The 18,824-nt window shown below is 37.1% G+C and overlaps 1 protein-coding gene across 1 annotated transcript in view; it reads left to right on the forward strand.

Annotated features, from left to right (window-relative positions):
- Positions 1–8,599, forward strand: part of LOC117341034 (titin-like) — a 26,720-nt gene extending 18,121 nt beyond the window's left edge. The window contains exons 3-10 of the mRNA XM_033902852.1: positions 4,252–4,356; positions 4,518–4,539; positions 5,123–5,178; positions 5,485–5,512; positions 5,617–5,693; positions 6,997–7,033; positions 7,160–7,227; positions 7,457–8,599. Coding sequence (XP_033758743.1) covers positions 4,252–4,356; positions 4,518–4,539; positions 5,123–5,178; positions 5,485–5,512; positions 5,617–5,693; positions 6,997–7,033; positions 7,160–7,220 — 386 coding nt within the window. The 3' untranslated portion in view covers positions 7,221–7,227; positions 7,457–8,599. The remainder of the gene's footprint in view (positions 1–4,251; positions 4,357–4,517; positions 4,540–5,122; positions 5,179–5,484; positions 5,513–5,616; positions 5,694–6,996; positions 7,034–7,159; positions 7,228–7,456) is intronic.
- Positions 8,600–18,824: the final 10,225 nt, after the last annotated feature.

An 18,824-nucleotide genomic window follows, 5' to 3' on the forward strand; every position in this document is an offset into this window, starting at 1 on the left:
TAATTTTACCCACAATATATTTCTGTCGTTGACTGAATGAACAAATAATATACTTTTTGAACCATATGTTGATATAAGTTGTTGATTTGATTTTATAGCAATATACAGTTGACAGTTATTATTAAACAACTTTAATAAACTGCAAGGCATGATCATTTCCGTTTCATTTAAGATTACGTTATAACTGTGCTATCTTGTTATGATTATTCACAAGCATTCTGGAAGTGCCGAATGTCTGTGTACATTTAATAAAATATGATACACTACAGACACGTGTACGTTCGCAGTTCCGATTTAAGCGTAGCTTTTCCGTAGCACTTCCGTACCATTTCCGTAAGCATTACCGTATCATTTCCGTACCATTTCCGTATCACTTCCGTAGTATTAATGTACCATTTCCGTAGCACTTCCGTAGCATTACCGTACCATTTCCGTAGCATTTCCGTAGCGTTTGCGTCTACTTACCGTAGCATTACCGTAGCATTTGCGTTTACCTATTTTCACTCGCTGACCGTCTCATAACCGTTCGGTAGAACATTTTGCGGAGTGTATTTATTATCGAAACGAAATTTAGTTAAATATACTTACCGAACGTCACTAAAGAATAGTAGCGACAGCAAATAATTTAATAACGAGGTGAGAATTAAATATATATGGCTATAAATCTGTCTGTATCTTTGTATAGAAAAAAAAACCACTCTCACAAAAAGCAGGTCAAGTCACATGATCCATCGATCTTAGTGTGATAAAAAATGGCGGATCCTAGTAGTAGTCGACGCATTACGATGGTTACATGTCATATGCACTGGTCAGGCTACATGTATAGGGTACAACTGGTCTAGACAGTATCACAGGTAAACTAGGGTAAGACTTAATTGTCAGCAATGATACAAACAACACAGCATGTTGTACACTGGTCAACTAAAGGTACGGTATTTTGTGGACCAAGTGATACTAGGTGTGAAAGGTAGAACGATAAGAGATAATTATGACCTACAGGTAAGGCTATAGACTGCTTCATAAAACTTGGCTTCCAACATTAATGTCATCGTGATCTACAGAGTTATTCATTATTTATTTCAGTTTTAAAACCCAAAGGTCTAATCACAGAATTGATAACAAATTGATAAAATCAGAGACGTATAAATGTGATATATATTTCTCTCGGTACAACTACGACAGGAAATTCAAATCTATATCTCCGGATCATATGTGATATATATATATATGTCTCTGATGAAGTATAACAAGAGTAAATTAATTACAAAGTAAGAGCAAATTCGGTATATAAAGTGCATACACAAGTGAAATAGAACTGATGTCCTAAATAGAAATCATCCAGATAATCAAGTTAGTCTTGTTATGAACAGTAAAAAAGAGACTTAATTCTGAAATCAAATCTTCGTCCGACATAAATCTCTCAAGTGAGACGTTAAAAAACTGTCAGGAATATGACAAACGTAGTTTTAATTAATTAAGACTCTTTTAAGAACATTACAATTTCTTACAATAATCCAGCATTACAGGGATAAAGCAGGGTTGAGCTACTCGACCTAGTCAAAAAAAGGTGTGGAACTAAAAAAGTTAAATTGTCCTGTAAAAGTTCGATCAAGCAGGCTATGTACAGATTTGAATAAAAAATATATGTATTAATACCTACATACCAGACTAGGTAAGTTGAATTGTGTACAAAACATGTAATATAGACTATGATCGTTTAATTTTGATTTAAAACACGTAAAAGATGTAAAAGAGAGGGTAAATCTTTTGAATCGCGTAGTTTAAGGACTGATCTTATACAGATATTTTTTGTATCATCACACTAACATCATCGTCAAAGTTGGAACAGCAAAAACACATCCGCTGCTAGTTTGATAGAATTTTATAAATATTGGTATGCACAAAAAATATTTGCTTTGGTGTCTTTTCTAAAATTGTTATTTTGTAACCCCCCCCCCCCCCCCCCCCCCCCCCCCCCCCTCAAAAAAAAAAAAAAAAAAAAAATACACACCCTCACACACATATACACAGATTTAGATAACGGTCATACTTCTATTATAAAAAGCATACATTTGTAATTTAAACTCTTGGGATGGTGAGGGTTTCATGATATATGTAAACTTAATAAATTTCGATTTGTACTGTGAATATCTAAGATTTGTTATAAGTAGCCTCTATAAATTCATTTGAATCATTATTGTATAAGTCATATTCAACTTGACATTTTCATATTTTCTTTCATGAAAGTAAGAACAGGCTACTGCTATAGTTTAAACTCACTCAGGTGTAAAATTTGACATATTGGCCAGGTAATACAGGTAAATTTCTGTATGTTGGCTAAGTGAGAATAAGCCATAATTGGACCCCAGGGGGTTAATTGGGGACAGGTCACCTGGCCAGGTATACCATGTGCCAGACATAAACGAGCTAGACTGATCAGCATCTTACAGGTAAAGTGTGATAGGATGCATGTCCTCAAGGCTGTGGGGTTGCATATTGCGCCCAGTTGGCCATTGGCAACAGACCTTTCATAGATGTTTGGCTTCATTGTAATGTACATGTGGTCTGGACATGCACATGTCTCAAGATCTGTCGACAGAATCTACAGTGTATAATATCATATAGATGACACGACTGTAAAAAAAAAACCTTTCAAGTTGAGAACAACAATCTAAAAGAAACTTTAGTAAATTAAAATTTAGAATATTAATATTTTGTCTTTACATGAAGTACATGTACACCTGAGTCAGCCATTATTAGGCCTCTGACACAAACTGATGTGCTGTAATAGAAGCATGTAAATGATTAAAATTATCGCAAACAGCATCAAAATTAATTTCAAAAGTAGATTCTTCACTCTACACTGTTGAAGTCTTTATATATTGAAACAATGTATTACCGGGTTATGTCCTTTGTGATAATAAGTTTTAAAAAAACTATTGTGCACTAATTATACGTTTACTTCAGTACATTTAATCTCGTGCACTCTCACTTCTCCTAGGGTGCAAAGGTTAACTGATTGTCACTCAACTGTAGGTGTAAGATCACAAAACAAGTCCATTAAGATTTTCAGAGTGTTATCCATTATCACGTAAACATACAGAGTCTGCTCCATTGCAGACGTGTGATATCAGAGACGAGACATATATGTCTCTGGTGATATACACGTATCTAATTGCACATGTACATTGTGCAGTCTTAAGTATATAATTATTAATGTCTTGTTTTTAGTTTTTATCCCTCCCCGTGCAGCCAGAATTTCCTCTGATCCGACATCAGACTTTTAAACAAATTGCCAATGCTTACACACCAGTAATGTGTACCAGTGATTGTTATATACAGACTTGCCAGACATGTACATGTACTTGACTTAATTGTCCCCCTAACGTGTTGCCATGGGTACTAATCCCCCTCCCCCCACCATCAACTTCACCTGATGGCCATGGATATACCGGGCTCAGGTGTGTAAGTCATAACCACACCTGGTCAGTTTCTCCTTTTTACAATTAGCCCTATAGGGGGTCTATTCATAGCCTGGTCAATCTGTGTTCAGAATTCTTGATCTGTTTACCTGTACCTAAATCAACACGTTGATCCACGTTTTACAATTCAATTAGTTTATTACTTAAACCTTACGGTTTATCAGTACAAATGTAGTAAATAAATGCAGAGAAAACATAAAAACAAAACAATAAAGTTCGGAGACACAGAGACAACACGTACGCGACCGCAGCGCTAGTGTAGAGAGTGATTTTATTTTAAAATTAAATGCTATCGCCTTTTGTTGCCGAGAATAATAAATTATGACCTTAATATTTCCGGTTTCTAAAAGTTGTACAAATTCTCGCATACTGGGGTTTTCTATAGTAGTACAGTTTGATAAAACGTTCTTCCACTTCCCGATACAACATTCACTCCATCAGACACCATTTCACTGTCGTTTCTACGAGTTCGCTTCGTCTAGGATCCGCTTTTTATAAGAACCAGATACTTTATTCAGAAACGGTCGATTTTTTGTGAGCGTCAACCGTAGCATTTCCTTAGCATTACCGTAGCATAACCGCACCATTTCCGTAGCACTTCCGTAGCATTACCGTAGCATTTCCGTACCATTTCCGTAGCGTTTGCGTTTAAGACGGAACAGCGAACGTACACGGGTCTGTAACACATAAATGCAATAATTGCCTAAGGGATCTATACTAAGGAAATGTATTCTGAACAAAATTAATTATAACATTTTGTTTGGTGTAGCAAGTTACAGTGGATCTGACAGTATGTATGTCCTTGGAATGGTGCTGACAGTCACTGGCGTACTCACACTTTTGTTCACGGTTGGAATCGGGATTTTTTTCAGACGTAAGTACACATACTGTGAACTACTTGTCGTTTTTTAAAACGAGTTAAAAATTATCAATAAAAACAAAGTGTTATAAAATGGTCACAAAACAGTCGTTAATATAGTGAAATGTGAAGATGTATAATTGAAAAAATATAACACTGATTATTTCTCTTTGCAGGAAATGGAAGACTCTGCCATTGGTAAGCAAACACAATTGACATCATTTTAGAAGAGTATTGATTATCAAATATAAAGTGTCAATTGGAAAGTTATTTTTATCATATCACAAAATTAGAAAAAAAATATATACCTCCCATGAAAAAAAATGCCGAAATATAAAAAAAAACAAAAAAAAACCCCAACTTTTTAAACATCACAACATCCGTATTCGTCGTACACTGTACGCATTTGAGCAGGTCAGACGGAACGGAAGTGATATGAATAACCACTCATTGTTCGTATCGTAACCGGATATCCTTTTCCTATTAACTCCTTATTCATCTGTACATATGAGTTTGTTTTCGAACATTGGGAACTTCATTTACCGATTTCGTATCTACGCATGCTATCTACCCTCATGTATGTTTATTTTATTCGTTTGAAAATATGATTGTTTAGGTTTATTTACCACTTATCATCGGTTTTTGCAAGAGATAGAAAATAATTAAGCTGGACTTCAGTAATATGCTGTCTGGCTTCCTGTTGCATGACTTCGTGCTTTAAAGACAGACATGAATATGTCTGATATTCTTTTATTTTACTTCAAAAACCTTTTTTTTTCAGCACACGTCAGCTTCCAGAACAGAGAGAATGCCAGAATATGCAACTTTCAAATCGAGGTAATATTCTCAAAATGGATACGTTTTTTATTATGTTGATTTTATTCTCATATATTTACACTTGTTAAATGGTAACATAGCGTTTATGTTCTTTATTTGTAACTTCCACTGGTTCTTTGAGACTTGATAGTATATGCACAAGCAGAAGTATATAGTATAAGCATAAATTGTACAACAAAATAGTTTATTATGTACGCCATTCTTTTTTTGCTTTTTGTATTTTTTAGTTTTTAGTTTTTTTAGTTTTTTTTTTTTGAACGAAAAGTATTTTTGGTGTTAAGTGTATTTCACTTATCTTAATTACAGACGGCAGGCCTCAAAGCGAAAATGAAAGGTAGGAACATAAGAACATATCGTCAACTCTAATCTATTTACCTTTCGTATAAGTGTATCGTGATGACTATAGTATGTTACACATTGCTATTTAATACAATGCAGATCTCCATATCAAGAACTTGATACTAATGAGGTTGCCAAGGCGTCCGTGTACTCGGAAATAGGAGGACATAATCATGGTAAGGCATTTGTTTCACTTTAAAAAAAACTACATGCATGCGCTTTAAAATCAATGCATATATTTTTTATACGTGGGCTGGTTGATATGTTGTGAGCCTCAAATCGAAGGATTTGAATTTGGCAGGGTATTGTAGTATTTTTCAACATAATCCCATTAAATATCTACACGTTTGCTAGCTTCAATGCCGTTTTAATATAACTCCTTTTTATTGGCTGTTCAGAGAGTCTTCCACTGCATGCTAGGGTTAGGTTTAGGAAGCCTGAAATAGCAGTTTTCAGTTTTGGAAATAGATGGAAGACTTATGGAGCGAGAACAAGAAAATAAGGCGATCCTCAATCAATTTAAAGAAACAATCGGGAATGGCAGCCATGGCAATGACTCTTTCACTAAAACCTTAAACGATTTTGTCCGTTTTGCAGAAGCCGCTGGTCTTTGGTACATTAGAGTTCTTCCTCGTTGATATAAAATAACCATATGAGAACAGTCCTTGGGTACAGGGCCCTATATAGTCAAAGAATAGTAAGACTTAAAAAGAACATCCTTGAATTACGAGGCTCGCAACATACCAATCATCCCTGGTATACTACCCTTGCAAACACTAATGTGTAGAAACCTATGTAGCGGGACTGGACTAGATCGATCTTCGGTGACCAGGTAGCTCAATTGGTAGAGCATCCGGCTAGTGTTCGGAGGTCCCGGGTTCGAACCCCGGTCTGGCCGCTACATTTTCTCCTCTCCTGTTACAAAATTGGCGCCCAACTAAAATACCCACGGTGGTGGTATAAGGGTCTCATGTGTCTTCAAGGGCGAAGACTTGAAAAAAGGAGGGAAGTGTGTGGCGGTACTGGACTGGATCGATCATCGGTGACCAGGTAGCTCAATTGGTAGAGCATCCGGCTAGTGTTCGGGGGTTCCGGGTTCGAACCCCGGTCTGGTCGCTACTTTTTTCCTCTCCTCTTACACCTATTTAGAGAAAAGTTATATCCATTCGTCCCAGAGACTTATCAGGAACTAGGGTTGTAGTGTTGTTACGAATCCAATGACTTGTCCATATTATATCATATAGGTTCGTATGTTTTGTCCGAGGTCAAATCCCATTATTCTTATCGTTATCTGTAGAATATGGCCATACATTTACAATATATATCAACATGTAAAATTAGGTAGCATATACGAAGATGATTTATACGTTAAAGTGTTTTGTTTCTATTTATAAATTTCATATTTAATTGAATGTACGTACTGCTTAATTATCATTCATTGAACAAAATTCACGATACTGTTTCTTGTGCTTTTTTCAGCTAACCAAATTGATCCTTACAATGATGGAGATGATGGGTAGGTAAATTATCAACACTTGCGATTTGCTGTGATTTAAAAAAGTCTTACATCATGCTTGAAACCATCCATGTTGAGGATATACTATGTACATTTTATTTAATAAATGTCTGCTTGTATTAACAGAAAGTACGAGTCGTTGGAAGGACGTTCGAATCCAAACGTTTATGAAGAACTTCATAGTTAAACATCTGGTAACGTAACTGTAAAAGATTTTTTTTTTCTCGTGCTGATAATACAACAAACCGATTAATCAATACAATCAATCAATATTCACTGCAACTTTATTGATATAGTATTTCTTTGTATAATTGGTAATCTATAAGCTGGTTATGTTTTCTCGCTAGTTACAACCAACCACATTTACGTTTTCATATATGTATGTTGTAAAACATCACTGACGTCCAATTTTCTCTTTTTCAGGTAACAGAGGGACACACATCAATACTACCATCGCTGGTACAGATTAGGGTTGATACAACATTAGGGAACTTGTCAATAATTCGCTGTCCCATCAAGCTGTGGATGGAGACTGGGGATCAAGAAGGACATTGCCATGTCGTTATATCTGTGAAATGGAACATTCAATGTTTGAACTTTTAATTAGAAAGCATTGTTGTTGACAAACTAGAAAGCATTACTGTTGACAGACTAGAAAGCATTGTTGTTGACAAACTAGAAAGCATTGTTGTTGACAAACTAGAAAGCATTACTGTTGACAGACTAGAAAGCATTACTGTTGACAGACTAGAAAGCATTGTTGTTGACAAACTAGAAAGCATTGTTGTTGACAAACTAGATAGGTCGTTTTTTCACGTCATTATCAAATGCAGAAACATACCTGATATCCATTCATATAGAGTGTGTATACTAGTAACCAAACTGATGTGATGTTTTGTGATATTTATGTTTGACATTTATTATATACCTATGTAATATTACACTATTGATACAACACATTTCAATTAACGCTTTCTCTGAGTTTGTACCATACATGTGTTATACCAGATGTAGTATCACGCTACTAGCTAGAACTACCGTTTAGGGAAATATACCATCTCGACAGTGGAAACATTGGAATGTATGAACGTATTTTACTTCATAATGTTGTATATTTAGATAAAATGATAATTTAAAAAGTATTTATACAATAATCCGATTTTGTTTTATAATAACCGTATCGACTAAACAACAAATGTCTCCATTCAAATCAAAGCATCTGTGCGTTTGAAAGAGTCAGTACTGCAAAGCTTCTAAGCGATCTTGTGATTAAAAATTGAAGATTAAAATAGAAACGAAATATCAATTTTAAAATAATTTGATTTCGATTACTTGTGCTTTATGCTAGCGAATCACATCAATTATTTACAATGACAATTTAATATTTCACTCAATACTGATCACAATGTTTTTATTTAGACATTTTTAATTTCTTCCATTTCATTTCATTAAAGGTGTTTATTTAGAATTCTCAATAAATTCGCATGCATTGAATTTGATGACGTAACCGAAAGCCCACATACTATTATAACATGACGATAATAAAACAGAATATCATGAACATTATTGGATTATTTTTGCGTTTATTGAGACAACAATGTGCTAAAGTACAAAGGAAGGTAACACTTATTTTGTTCATAGCTATCGTATCAAGTAAAACCGAAAATAGCAGTACTGTATTTGCTTCACCTATATATAGCTAGTTTGGCTAGACCTACTTTTGTTTTACAGTTTACGGATATAATCATATAACTAATACATCTTCTCAACCATAGTCGGTCTAATTACTTATCCGCGGATTTTTTCTATTAAGAATATTTGTTCTTCTCATGTACAGTGCATCTTTGATTACAATAGACTGGTCTGCACGTCTGATCTGACCACCCTTAGCTGACCCTGACTACAGGGCCACGTTACTATCGTATCCTTTTGTAAACACTTCAAGATAATTGTCTGTGTATCCACAGCAGATCCGTCTAGATTGCTACAAATTTCTAACTTCTGGCAAAGACGTGTGTATGATATACACGTCTCTTTTTCGGAGACGTTGTCTCCACCCCAACCCCCGTATTGACTTCATACTTCTGTTTACCCTATGACATGAGCTCATAACCGGTCTTTCTACTATATGACACATAAGTATAACCTGTCACAGGTTTACTGGTTATAAGTCATAGGTAAACAGACATGAAACAGAAAAAAAGAGAAAACGCAGTAGCGAGACAGAGGTTCGAACCCAAAACCCTCCGATTTCTAGACGGACATTCTGAGCTACGTGGTCGTCAATGATCATTCCAGTCCAGTCCGCTACATTCCTCACTCCTTTTATCAAGTCTTCGCCCCAAAAGACAACCAGTTCGGATATCCCCTTGCTTGTGCATCCTACCAATGCTTAAACAAAGATTTGCAAGCTTGCAAAATATGTAACAGGAGAAAGATAGTAGCCAGACCGGGGTTCAAACCCGAGACCCTCCGAACTCTAGACGTACCTCTACCATTGAGCTACCTGTTCACCGATCAATGATTCATTCATTTTCATGAAACAAATCCCAAATTAGCTTAGAGGATAATAAAATATATCAATCAATACTTCCACTACGGATCAAACCTGGGAACTCTGGATAACTATGTACTCCTCTGCTCAACCAGCAAACATGTACTCGCTATGAAAATAAATGTTTGGTTATGTATTGTTCAACGTACAACTTTTTAACATGAGTCATTTATAATTATGGCCGGCCTTCCCCGATAGTGACAGTAGCTTGCTATTTTAAGGCTACAATAATACCTGTCCCAACCAGATCGGTTTAAAGTGAAGATGCCTACCAGTCCCCCCAAAGACGATTCAGCAATATCAAAGATATTGAACAAAACAAAATCTAAAATAATCATACAAATCGTCTGTAAAAGAGAAAATATTTTGTGATTTGTTAGAACCCCTTACTTATGTAATTGTTACACCATTCTAGTTCAGGTGGCAAAATAAGATTATGTTAACATCAAAAATACTTCTGATTATTAAAATTGAAATATCAACAGAAATCCGTAATAAATTAAAAACAAATATGTTTTAAATACGTTTTAGAAGACGGTCTTTTCTGAAAGTTTTACACTGTACATTTATATTTACATGTATATTTTCTATTTGATATCCACGTTAATATTAATATTAAACATTCACTCGTTTTCTTGCAAAATAACCAAAAGTGAATTGTTTTAGTTGTAAATTCATTCATTCTGAACTGTTTCATTTTATCTCTTAAGTACATTGACGCGGTGGCCGAGTGGTTAAGGTGTCCCGACACTTAAACGCTAGCCTTCCACCTCTGGGTTGCGAGTTCGAAACCTACGTGGGGCAGTTGCCAGGTACTGACCGTATGCCGGTGTTTTTTCTCCGGGTTCTCCGGCTTTCCTCCACCTCCAAACCTGGCACGTCCTTAAATGACCCTGGCTGTTAATAGGACGATAAACAAAAACAAACCAAACCAAACATTGACGCAAACTTATAACTAGTGTTCTCTAATATACATGAGTGACGAACTACATGTCTCTGAAACTCTGTACATAATAAAACAGCACTACTCAAAATTACTCTCGTTACTACAGCGCGCATCTCTTTAGATACGGAATCCTGTATTTATAGGCACTACGTTTGCTGCTGCAATACGCGGGGACATTACCTATTTTCTGACCATCACAACTACTCTGGCTTCTTTCCTGTATGCACGGTCCAACTTGTCCCGCACTTACCATATCCGGCGTGTATACACACATCGTACACATGTATAGTGTTAAAACTGTAATAGGGTTCCCTCCGGGGTGCGTCAATCCCGACCAGCGTCGGAGAGATAGATCCCAAATGTGTGATCGTATAGTTTGTTTTTACCGTTACTATCTCCCGACACCGGTCAGCGAACAAGTCCCCAGAGAGAACCTCGCCCACTAGCTGATTACAGGCAGCTATTAACCCAAGTTCGAAGGATGTGGCGAAGCAATTAATTAATGTCAACAAACACCGTGAATAAAGTTATCTATAGGTTTATTATAGAATGCAGATTAAAGATTATAGACAATACATATAAGCCTAAACAAAGCAAGTGTAAATTAGACAGAGCCTACAGCTAACATTCCCATAGTAAATTCTCCTACTTCCCCGCTAACACTGCAACAGCCCCACACCCTACGTATACACACCCTAAGTGCCCTAACGTGCGTACGCAATGTACGCGTGCTGTTATCAGCACTGTGTGGCCACTGTTGTCAGTGCCTGATAGAGAGGGTATCCTCTCCTGAGGGGTTGGCCGGTTATCCGGCCATGCAAGTCACCGTTTATCGCTGTGCAGTCCCTTTTTATACCCCAGCCCCCTGGTCCTACATGCAACGTGGCATACCCATTCCGATTGGCCAAATCCATGGCATATGCGCAGTGAGCGCGGAACGTCTTCCGGCAACTCACCAAGACCCGGTCAATCTCAAAGGTCAACACCAAGTTAACCCAGATTGCACCGCGGATCCAGATAGCAGCCAATACACAACCGGAAGCATACGCGGAATGTGTACAGCTCTATCATACCGGTGTTACAATAAAAAGGATGGTACAAATAAAGGGACCCACAGCGATAACAGTATCAACATTGATATATCTAATAGTAAGGCTAGTGACCTGTTTTCCCACATTCCTCCCCCCTTAAGATCAAAGTATCATTTTCCTTAAAATATACCTTTGTCACCAAGACTACCATCTACCAGGGACCTATCATTGGAATGAGTACTACACTTCTGCCTCTATAGATATCAATATTAAAACCTAGCTTAAAAAGCAATCAAATCGTCCAATCCAAGAATGAACAAAACATAAAATACACTTAGATATGATTAACTTACACTAAAACAACACCATCATATCCCAGTATAATGTGTAAAGTATCCACTACTAAGTGACACTAGAACACCTACGGAACAGACAGTACTGACCTCCAGGTATACTAAGTACTTAGAACAAAATATAAACATGACCTATAAATGATACACAAAACAATCAAAGAACTCCTGCTATTTCCAATAACAAGCCCATCCAGGTATTAAACAATACCTGATTAGTTTAAGTTCATCGACACGCTTCCAACGTCATCACTATAAGACAAGCAACCATAGCTATCTTACACATGTACACCATATACAACTATATATGACTAAGGAAAGCAATAGGAAATAACGGTAAACAGTTCAACAACTGTAAACACAACCCTGTTCCCATATGGCAACAAATTACAACATCCATATCGGGTAAATACCATGAAAAATAACACGACTTATCATAACAATGGAATAACAACAATCTAAAAAGCTTGGACCCCATTAATGCTGCAATTAGTGTCAGGTAACTTAGAACTAATAAGTTATAAAAGTAAAGCATATCCCGTTATTATTAATATATTTATATTACTCGTGACCCACTAGGAAACCTGGATGACCTTGAAGTAATATCCCCTACACATAGGTGTTTGTACAAAAAGGTGTCCTATAAACAGTAATGGCAAAGAGAATATTTTTAACTGAAATATAAACATACTACAGCCATCAAATGTCAATATTTTCCTGAAAATAAAAACATCCACATAAATCCACAGTAATTTGGCAGTGTCCACACGAATCAAAATAGAACAGCATAACGCTTAACACAGTTAATTTACATTTTCAGTGTATAACACTTATTGTCCGAAAATAAAATTCAGTTCCCGTAAATCGTGATCCGGCCTAGGCTCGGGTTCGGGTATCCTCCTGTGGTCCTGGGCGTTCCTCTTCTCCAGGGACTTGGATAACTCCCGTTCCCTCGCGGAGGCGCACCGTGGAGGAAGTATGTCTCCAGGATCCTTGAAGTAGCGGTTTTGAACTTTTGTGCTGTGTAAAGTACCTTTTTGATTGTGGCACTTTATATGTTGAGTCCCCTTCCATTTGGTTGAAAACTTTTTCCGGCAGGTGTCACATTCCCAAAGAGTGACTGTTGGTCGATGATATTTGGACCAATGGTCCAGGTAGTTCCTTAGCTTCATGTATATGTTAGGGCCACATCCAGGAACCTTGCATGACATGTCTGTCCGCGGTAACATTTCCCTTACATGGGCCTCCTGGAACTGATACAGTTCCTCGAGGTCCACATTAATGTTCAGGACTTGTTCCATTGAAATGCTGGTCTTTAGAGTTCCACGGTAAAACGAGTAATGAGTATTTAAAAGCTGTCATCATCCCGGGAATCTGTAAACAAAATTCTACCCCTCCCAGCGTACTTTTAAATAGTAATACATGGTTCTAAGACAGATAAGGTACAGTGTCAACCCGTTTTGTACTAATCGTATCTATGATATATCATTTAAAACACCAAGAAAATCCCTAAACAATTATCAAATGAAAATATGCATGAACTAAGGTTACGCTGCTCTTAATCCAAAATATCTTAATTATCCTTATCCGACATCTGTTGTGTCACTACTCTAGGTGTCCTGACAACCATGAAATTGGTTACACTGACTGCACTAGGGTAGCCCGGACAGCATCCCATTGTTAAGATAAAAGCAACATCAATTAGGGTCAACTTTCACACCTAACAATCTCCTTATCAGACACATGTACCGTATCCCCTACTAGTAACAAGTGTCGGTCTATACCTACGACCTTTAACCAATTAATATTCCCGGTAATTACACGCTTGAAAAACAGGAAGGTTATTGGCTTTATCACCCTTAGACTGATGATACCTTATTATACCCTATACAAATACATGTCATCTCCCATACATTAACTAATTGTATATACTTGTATTTATATATGCTATGTACATCTCAACTAAAGGAATCTAACTAATCCTAACTACTCTGTTTTTATTTTACCTGCAACAAATGTCTAACATATTTTGTTCGGTTTGCCTGACAGGAACATCTATTACTCCCAAGTAATCAAATTATGGGGAATATTTCACTGGAGGTTTAATTACTCTCCCCCTCCTTGTCTTAATTGTTTCCGTCCCTACTTGACTACTCTGATTGTCCCTACTGTCCCCATCGGACGACCTTATGATTATCATTAATTGAAATATATAAATCACACCTGACAACTAATAACTACATGGACTACCATACTACCAAGATAGCTACCTATCGTTACGGAGGAAACCAAACCCTTGGTTTACCAGCTATAACAAACCGAGCTGCCTGACAAAACCCCTCCTTATCTAGTATCATCATCAATTCTGAGCATACGGTTTTGTGTGTAGCAGTAGTATCTACAGGGCAGGTGTGACATAACATGCTTGACATAATTATACCAATTAAAGTCAACCCAACCAATCCTATTGTCACCATGACAATCATAGCTTTTACTAAGGTAACACCATTACTAATTAGGTTAGCCTTCTCGTGACCATTGTTTGATACAGAGACATCCCCCGATTCCTCTGCTAACTTAGAGTCCTCCTCGTTAGTGTTTATATCCTCAGTACTACTACCTGTCTGGAGTTTACTATTGATTTCAATATCTAACCCTTTAGATATCTTAACCACTACCTCAGTACATGTAGGTTTAGCTTCAATTTTATTGACTCTCTCGTTAGGCCTAATTGGTTGTTCTGTTTTCATTACAGAGAGTACTATATGGTCACTATCCAAGCCCTGTCTACTCAATTGAACATTTCCCCGATTTGTTACTAGGATTCCCTTTTCTAGCTGAATCGCACTTTGATATTTAGCTAAGAAATCCATTCCCAGTATCCCAGACAATCTTTCCACTCTAGAAACTACGAAGGTTTGTTCAAATACCTTTGATCCCATTTTGAAAACTAAAGGAATACACCCCTTAACCTCGAGTTGGTTACCGTCTGCTGTGGTGAGATTTGTTTCAAATCTCTGTAGAGACTCTTCACCTAGCCCCAATTTTACAAACTCTGTGTAGGAGAGAACAGAAATAGGGGACCCAGTATCTATCAGCATTCTACATGTTACACAATGCACTTGCACCTCTGCATATAGACAACCCTTGTCTAAACGTACATCTGGTAACCCTTGTCGAACCTGACCTGACACTTTCCCTTGCTTTTCTAGTTCTCCTAGCGCATGTGGGTTAATGTTGCGTCCCGTTTTGTTGCTCATTAGTGTATTCATGTAAAAAATACATTGTTGTACATTGTTGCAACTTGTACATTCCAATGACGTCACATTGTTTACAGATCCCGCGTTGTGTCTGCAATGCCTGACACGAAGGCTTCATTCTGTGTTTTTTAGTGTTTTTGTTAGTTTTCTTACAATTCAATTGATCAGGTATGATTAAACAACCCCAATCAATATGAGGTGTGGATGTAATTTTAAGTTTAAAACGGCATGTTACGAAAAATACTTCAACTTTCACTTTGACAGTGCATTCGTGATCGGAGCTTCGATCGGCTGTCATGGCAACGACGAGGACGGGTGGTTTTATCACAGTGTCGAATTTACAAACTTGCATGTACAGCCGAAAACGTCTAACTATACCTTATGTCTTTGGAAATCATCTGTAAATAATTATTTGAATTAATTACGATCCATTGCATTCGTTTATTAACGTTTGTTCTTTTCTATATGCCGATTTCGATACTTAAAACACTGAAGAGTTCCAATTTTGGAGAATGAACATTAACACTTGCTCTATAAATCGTTCTAGAGCACCCGACTACCCTAAATCAATAATTATGAAACAGGTAAGAGCGTGAAGGTAATTGTATGAGAACAAGGAAAAGTGCTGTACATTCTTACGAAAATGAAAAAAATCGTCAAAAAATTTCTTAAAAAGTAGTCAAATTTAACGGCCCCTTCGTCAAAAAGCCAGTTTTTAAAGCCCCCTTTTGTAACCCCCCTTGAAAAAAAGAAGAAGTACAGCAAAAATTTTTTCGGTTTCTTTGCACGTGAATAAGGCATAAAATTTTTTTTGTACGACGAAATACGTTGGGTCGGGTGGGTTGGGCCCAAATTTTTAGACCAAGTGTTAATGTAGTCCTTCGTGCCGGGCACGTGGGCCCCGCGAAAAAAAGGAGGACCCACAAAACATCCCGATAAAGACGTTGGGACATCTTGTGTCAACTTAGTGTCCTGACAACCATGAAATTGGTTCATGACTGCACTAGGTAGCCCGGACAGATCCATGTTAGAAAAAGCACATAAATTAGGGTCAACTTTCACACCTAACATCTCCTTATCAGACACATGTACCGTATCCCCTACTAGTAACAAGTGTCGGTCTATACCTACGACCTTTAACCAATTAATATTCCCGGTAATTACACGCTTGAAAAACAGGAAGGTTATTGGCTTTATCACCCTTAGACTGATGATACCTTATTATACCCTATACAAATACATGTCATCTCCCATACATTAACTAATTGTATATACTTGTATTTATATATGCTATGTACATCTCAACTAAAGGAATCTAACTAATCCTAACTACTCTGTTTTTATTTTACCTGCAACAAATGTCTAACATATTTTGTTCGGTTTGCCTGACAGGAACATCTATTACTCCCAAGTAATCAAATTATGGGGAATATTTCACTGGAGGTTTAATTACTCTCCCCCTCCTTGTCTTAATTGTTTCCGTCCCTACTTGACTACTCTGATTGTCCCTACTGTCCCCATCGGACGACCTTATGATTATCATTAATTGAAATATATAAATCACACCTGACAACTAATAACTACATGGACTACCATACTACCAAGATAGCTACCTATCGTTACGGAGGAAACCAAACCCTTGGTTTACCAGCTATAACAAACCGAGCTGCCTGACAAAACCCCTCCTTATCTAGTATCATCATCAATTCTGAGCATACGGTTTTGTGTGTAGCAGTAGTATCTACAGGGCAGGTGTGACATAACATGCTTGACATAATTATACCAATTAAAGTCAACCCAACCAATCCTATTGTCACCATGACAATCATAGCTTTTACTAAGGTAACACCATTACTAATTAGGTTAGCCTTCTCGTGACCATTGTTTGATACAGAGACATCCCCCGATTCCTCTGCTAACTTAGAGTCCTCCTCGTTAGTGTTTATATCCTCAGTACTACTACCTGTCTGGAGTTTACTATTGATTTCAATATCTAACCCTTTAGATATCTTAACCACTACCTCAGTACATGTAGGTTTAGCTTCAATTTTATTGACTCTCTCGTTAGGCCTAATTGGTTGTTCTGTTTTCATTACAGAGAGTACTATATGGTCACTATCCAAGCCCTGTCTACTCAATTGAACATTTCCCCGATTTGTTACTAGGATTCCCTTTTCTAGCTGAATCGCACTTTGATATTTAGCTAAGAAATCCATTCCCAGTATCCCAGACAATCTTTCCACTCTAGAAACTACGAAGGTTTGTTCAAATACCTTTGATCCCATTTTGAAAACTAAAGGAATACACCCCTTAACCTCGAGTTGGTTACCGTCTGCTGTGGTGAGATTTGTTTCAAATCTCTGTAGAGACTCTTCACCTAGCCCCAATTTTACAAACTCTGTGTAGGAGAGAACAGAAATAGGGGACCCAGTATCTATCAGCATTCTACATGTTACACAATGCACTTGCACCTCTGCATATAGACAACCCTTGTCTAAACGTACATCTGGTAACCCTTGTCGAACCTGACCTGACACTTTCCCTTGCTTTTCTAGTTCTCCTAGCGCATGTGGGTTAATGTTGCGTCCCGTTTTGTTGCTCATTAGTGTATTCATGTAAAAAATACATTGTTGTACATTGTTGCAACTTGTACATTCCAATGACGTCACATTGTTTACAGATCCCGCGTTGTGTCTGCAATGCCTGACACGAAGGCTTCATTCTGTGTTTTTTAGTGTTTTTGTTAGTTTTCTTACAATTCAATTGATCAGGTATGATTCAACAACCCCAATCAATATGAGGTGTGGATGTAATTTTAAGTTTAAACGGCATGTTACGAAAAATACTTCAACTTTCACTTTGACAGTGCATTCGTGATCGGAGCTTCGATCGGCTGTCATGGCAACGACGAGGACGGTGGTTTTATCACAGTGTCGAATTTACAAACTTGCATGTACAGCCGAAAACGTCTAACTATACCTTATGTCTTTGGAAATCATCTGTAAATAATTATTTGAATTAATTACGATCCATTGCATTCGTTTATTAACGTTTGTTCTTTTCTATATGCCGATTTCGATACTTAAAACACTGAAGAGTTCCAATTTTGGAGAATGAACATTAACACTTGCTCTATAAATCGTTCTAGAGCACCCGACTACCCTAAATCAATAATTATGAAACAGGTAAGAGCGTGAAGGTAATTGTATGAGAACAAGGAAAAGTGCTGTACATTCTTACGAAAATGACAAACATCGTCAAAATTACTTAAAAAGTAGTCAATTAATCGGCACTTCGTCAATTAAGACCAGTTTATAACGCCGTTATGTAACCATACTTGAATAAATAGAAGAATGTACAGCACTTTTTCTCGGTTTCTTAGCACGATGAATAAGTGCATCATATTTGTTTGTACGACGAAATACGTTGGTCGGGTGCTCTGGCCATATTTATCGACCAAGTGTTAATGTAGTCCTTCGTGCCGGTCACGTGACCACGCGAGAACAGGAGGACCGACGAAAACATCCCGATAAAGACGTTGGACACCTAACATTAAAAATCCGATCAAGAAAACAAACAGAACTTACCGGGAAATCATTAAATATTGAATTTATATAAAAACATGACGATTTTTGTTCTTTTTAATTATG

The sequence above is a fragment of the Pecten maximus genome, chromosome 13 (genome assembly GCF_902652985.1).
Source record: "Pecten maximus chromosome 13, xPecMax1.1, whole genome shotgun sequence".
NCBI lineage: Eukaryota > Metazoa > Mollusca > Bivalvia > Pectinida > Pectinidae > Pecten > Pecten maximus.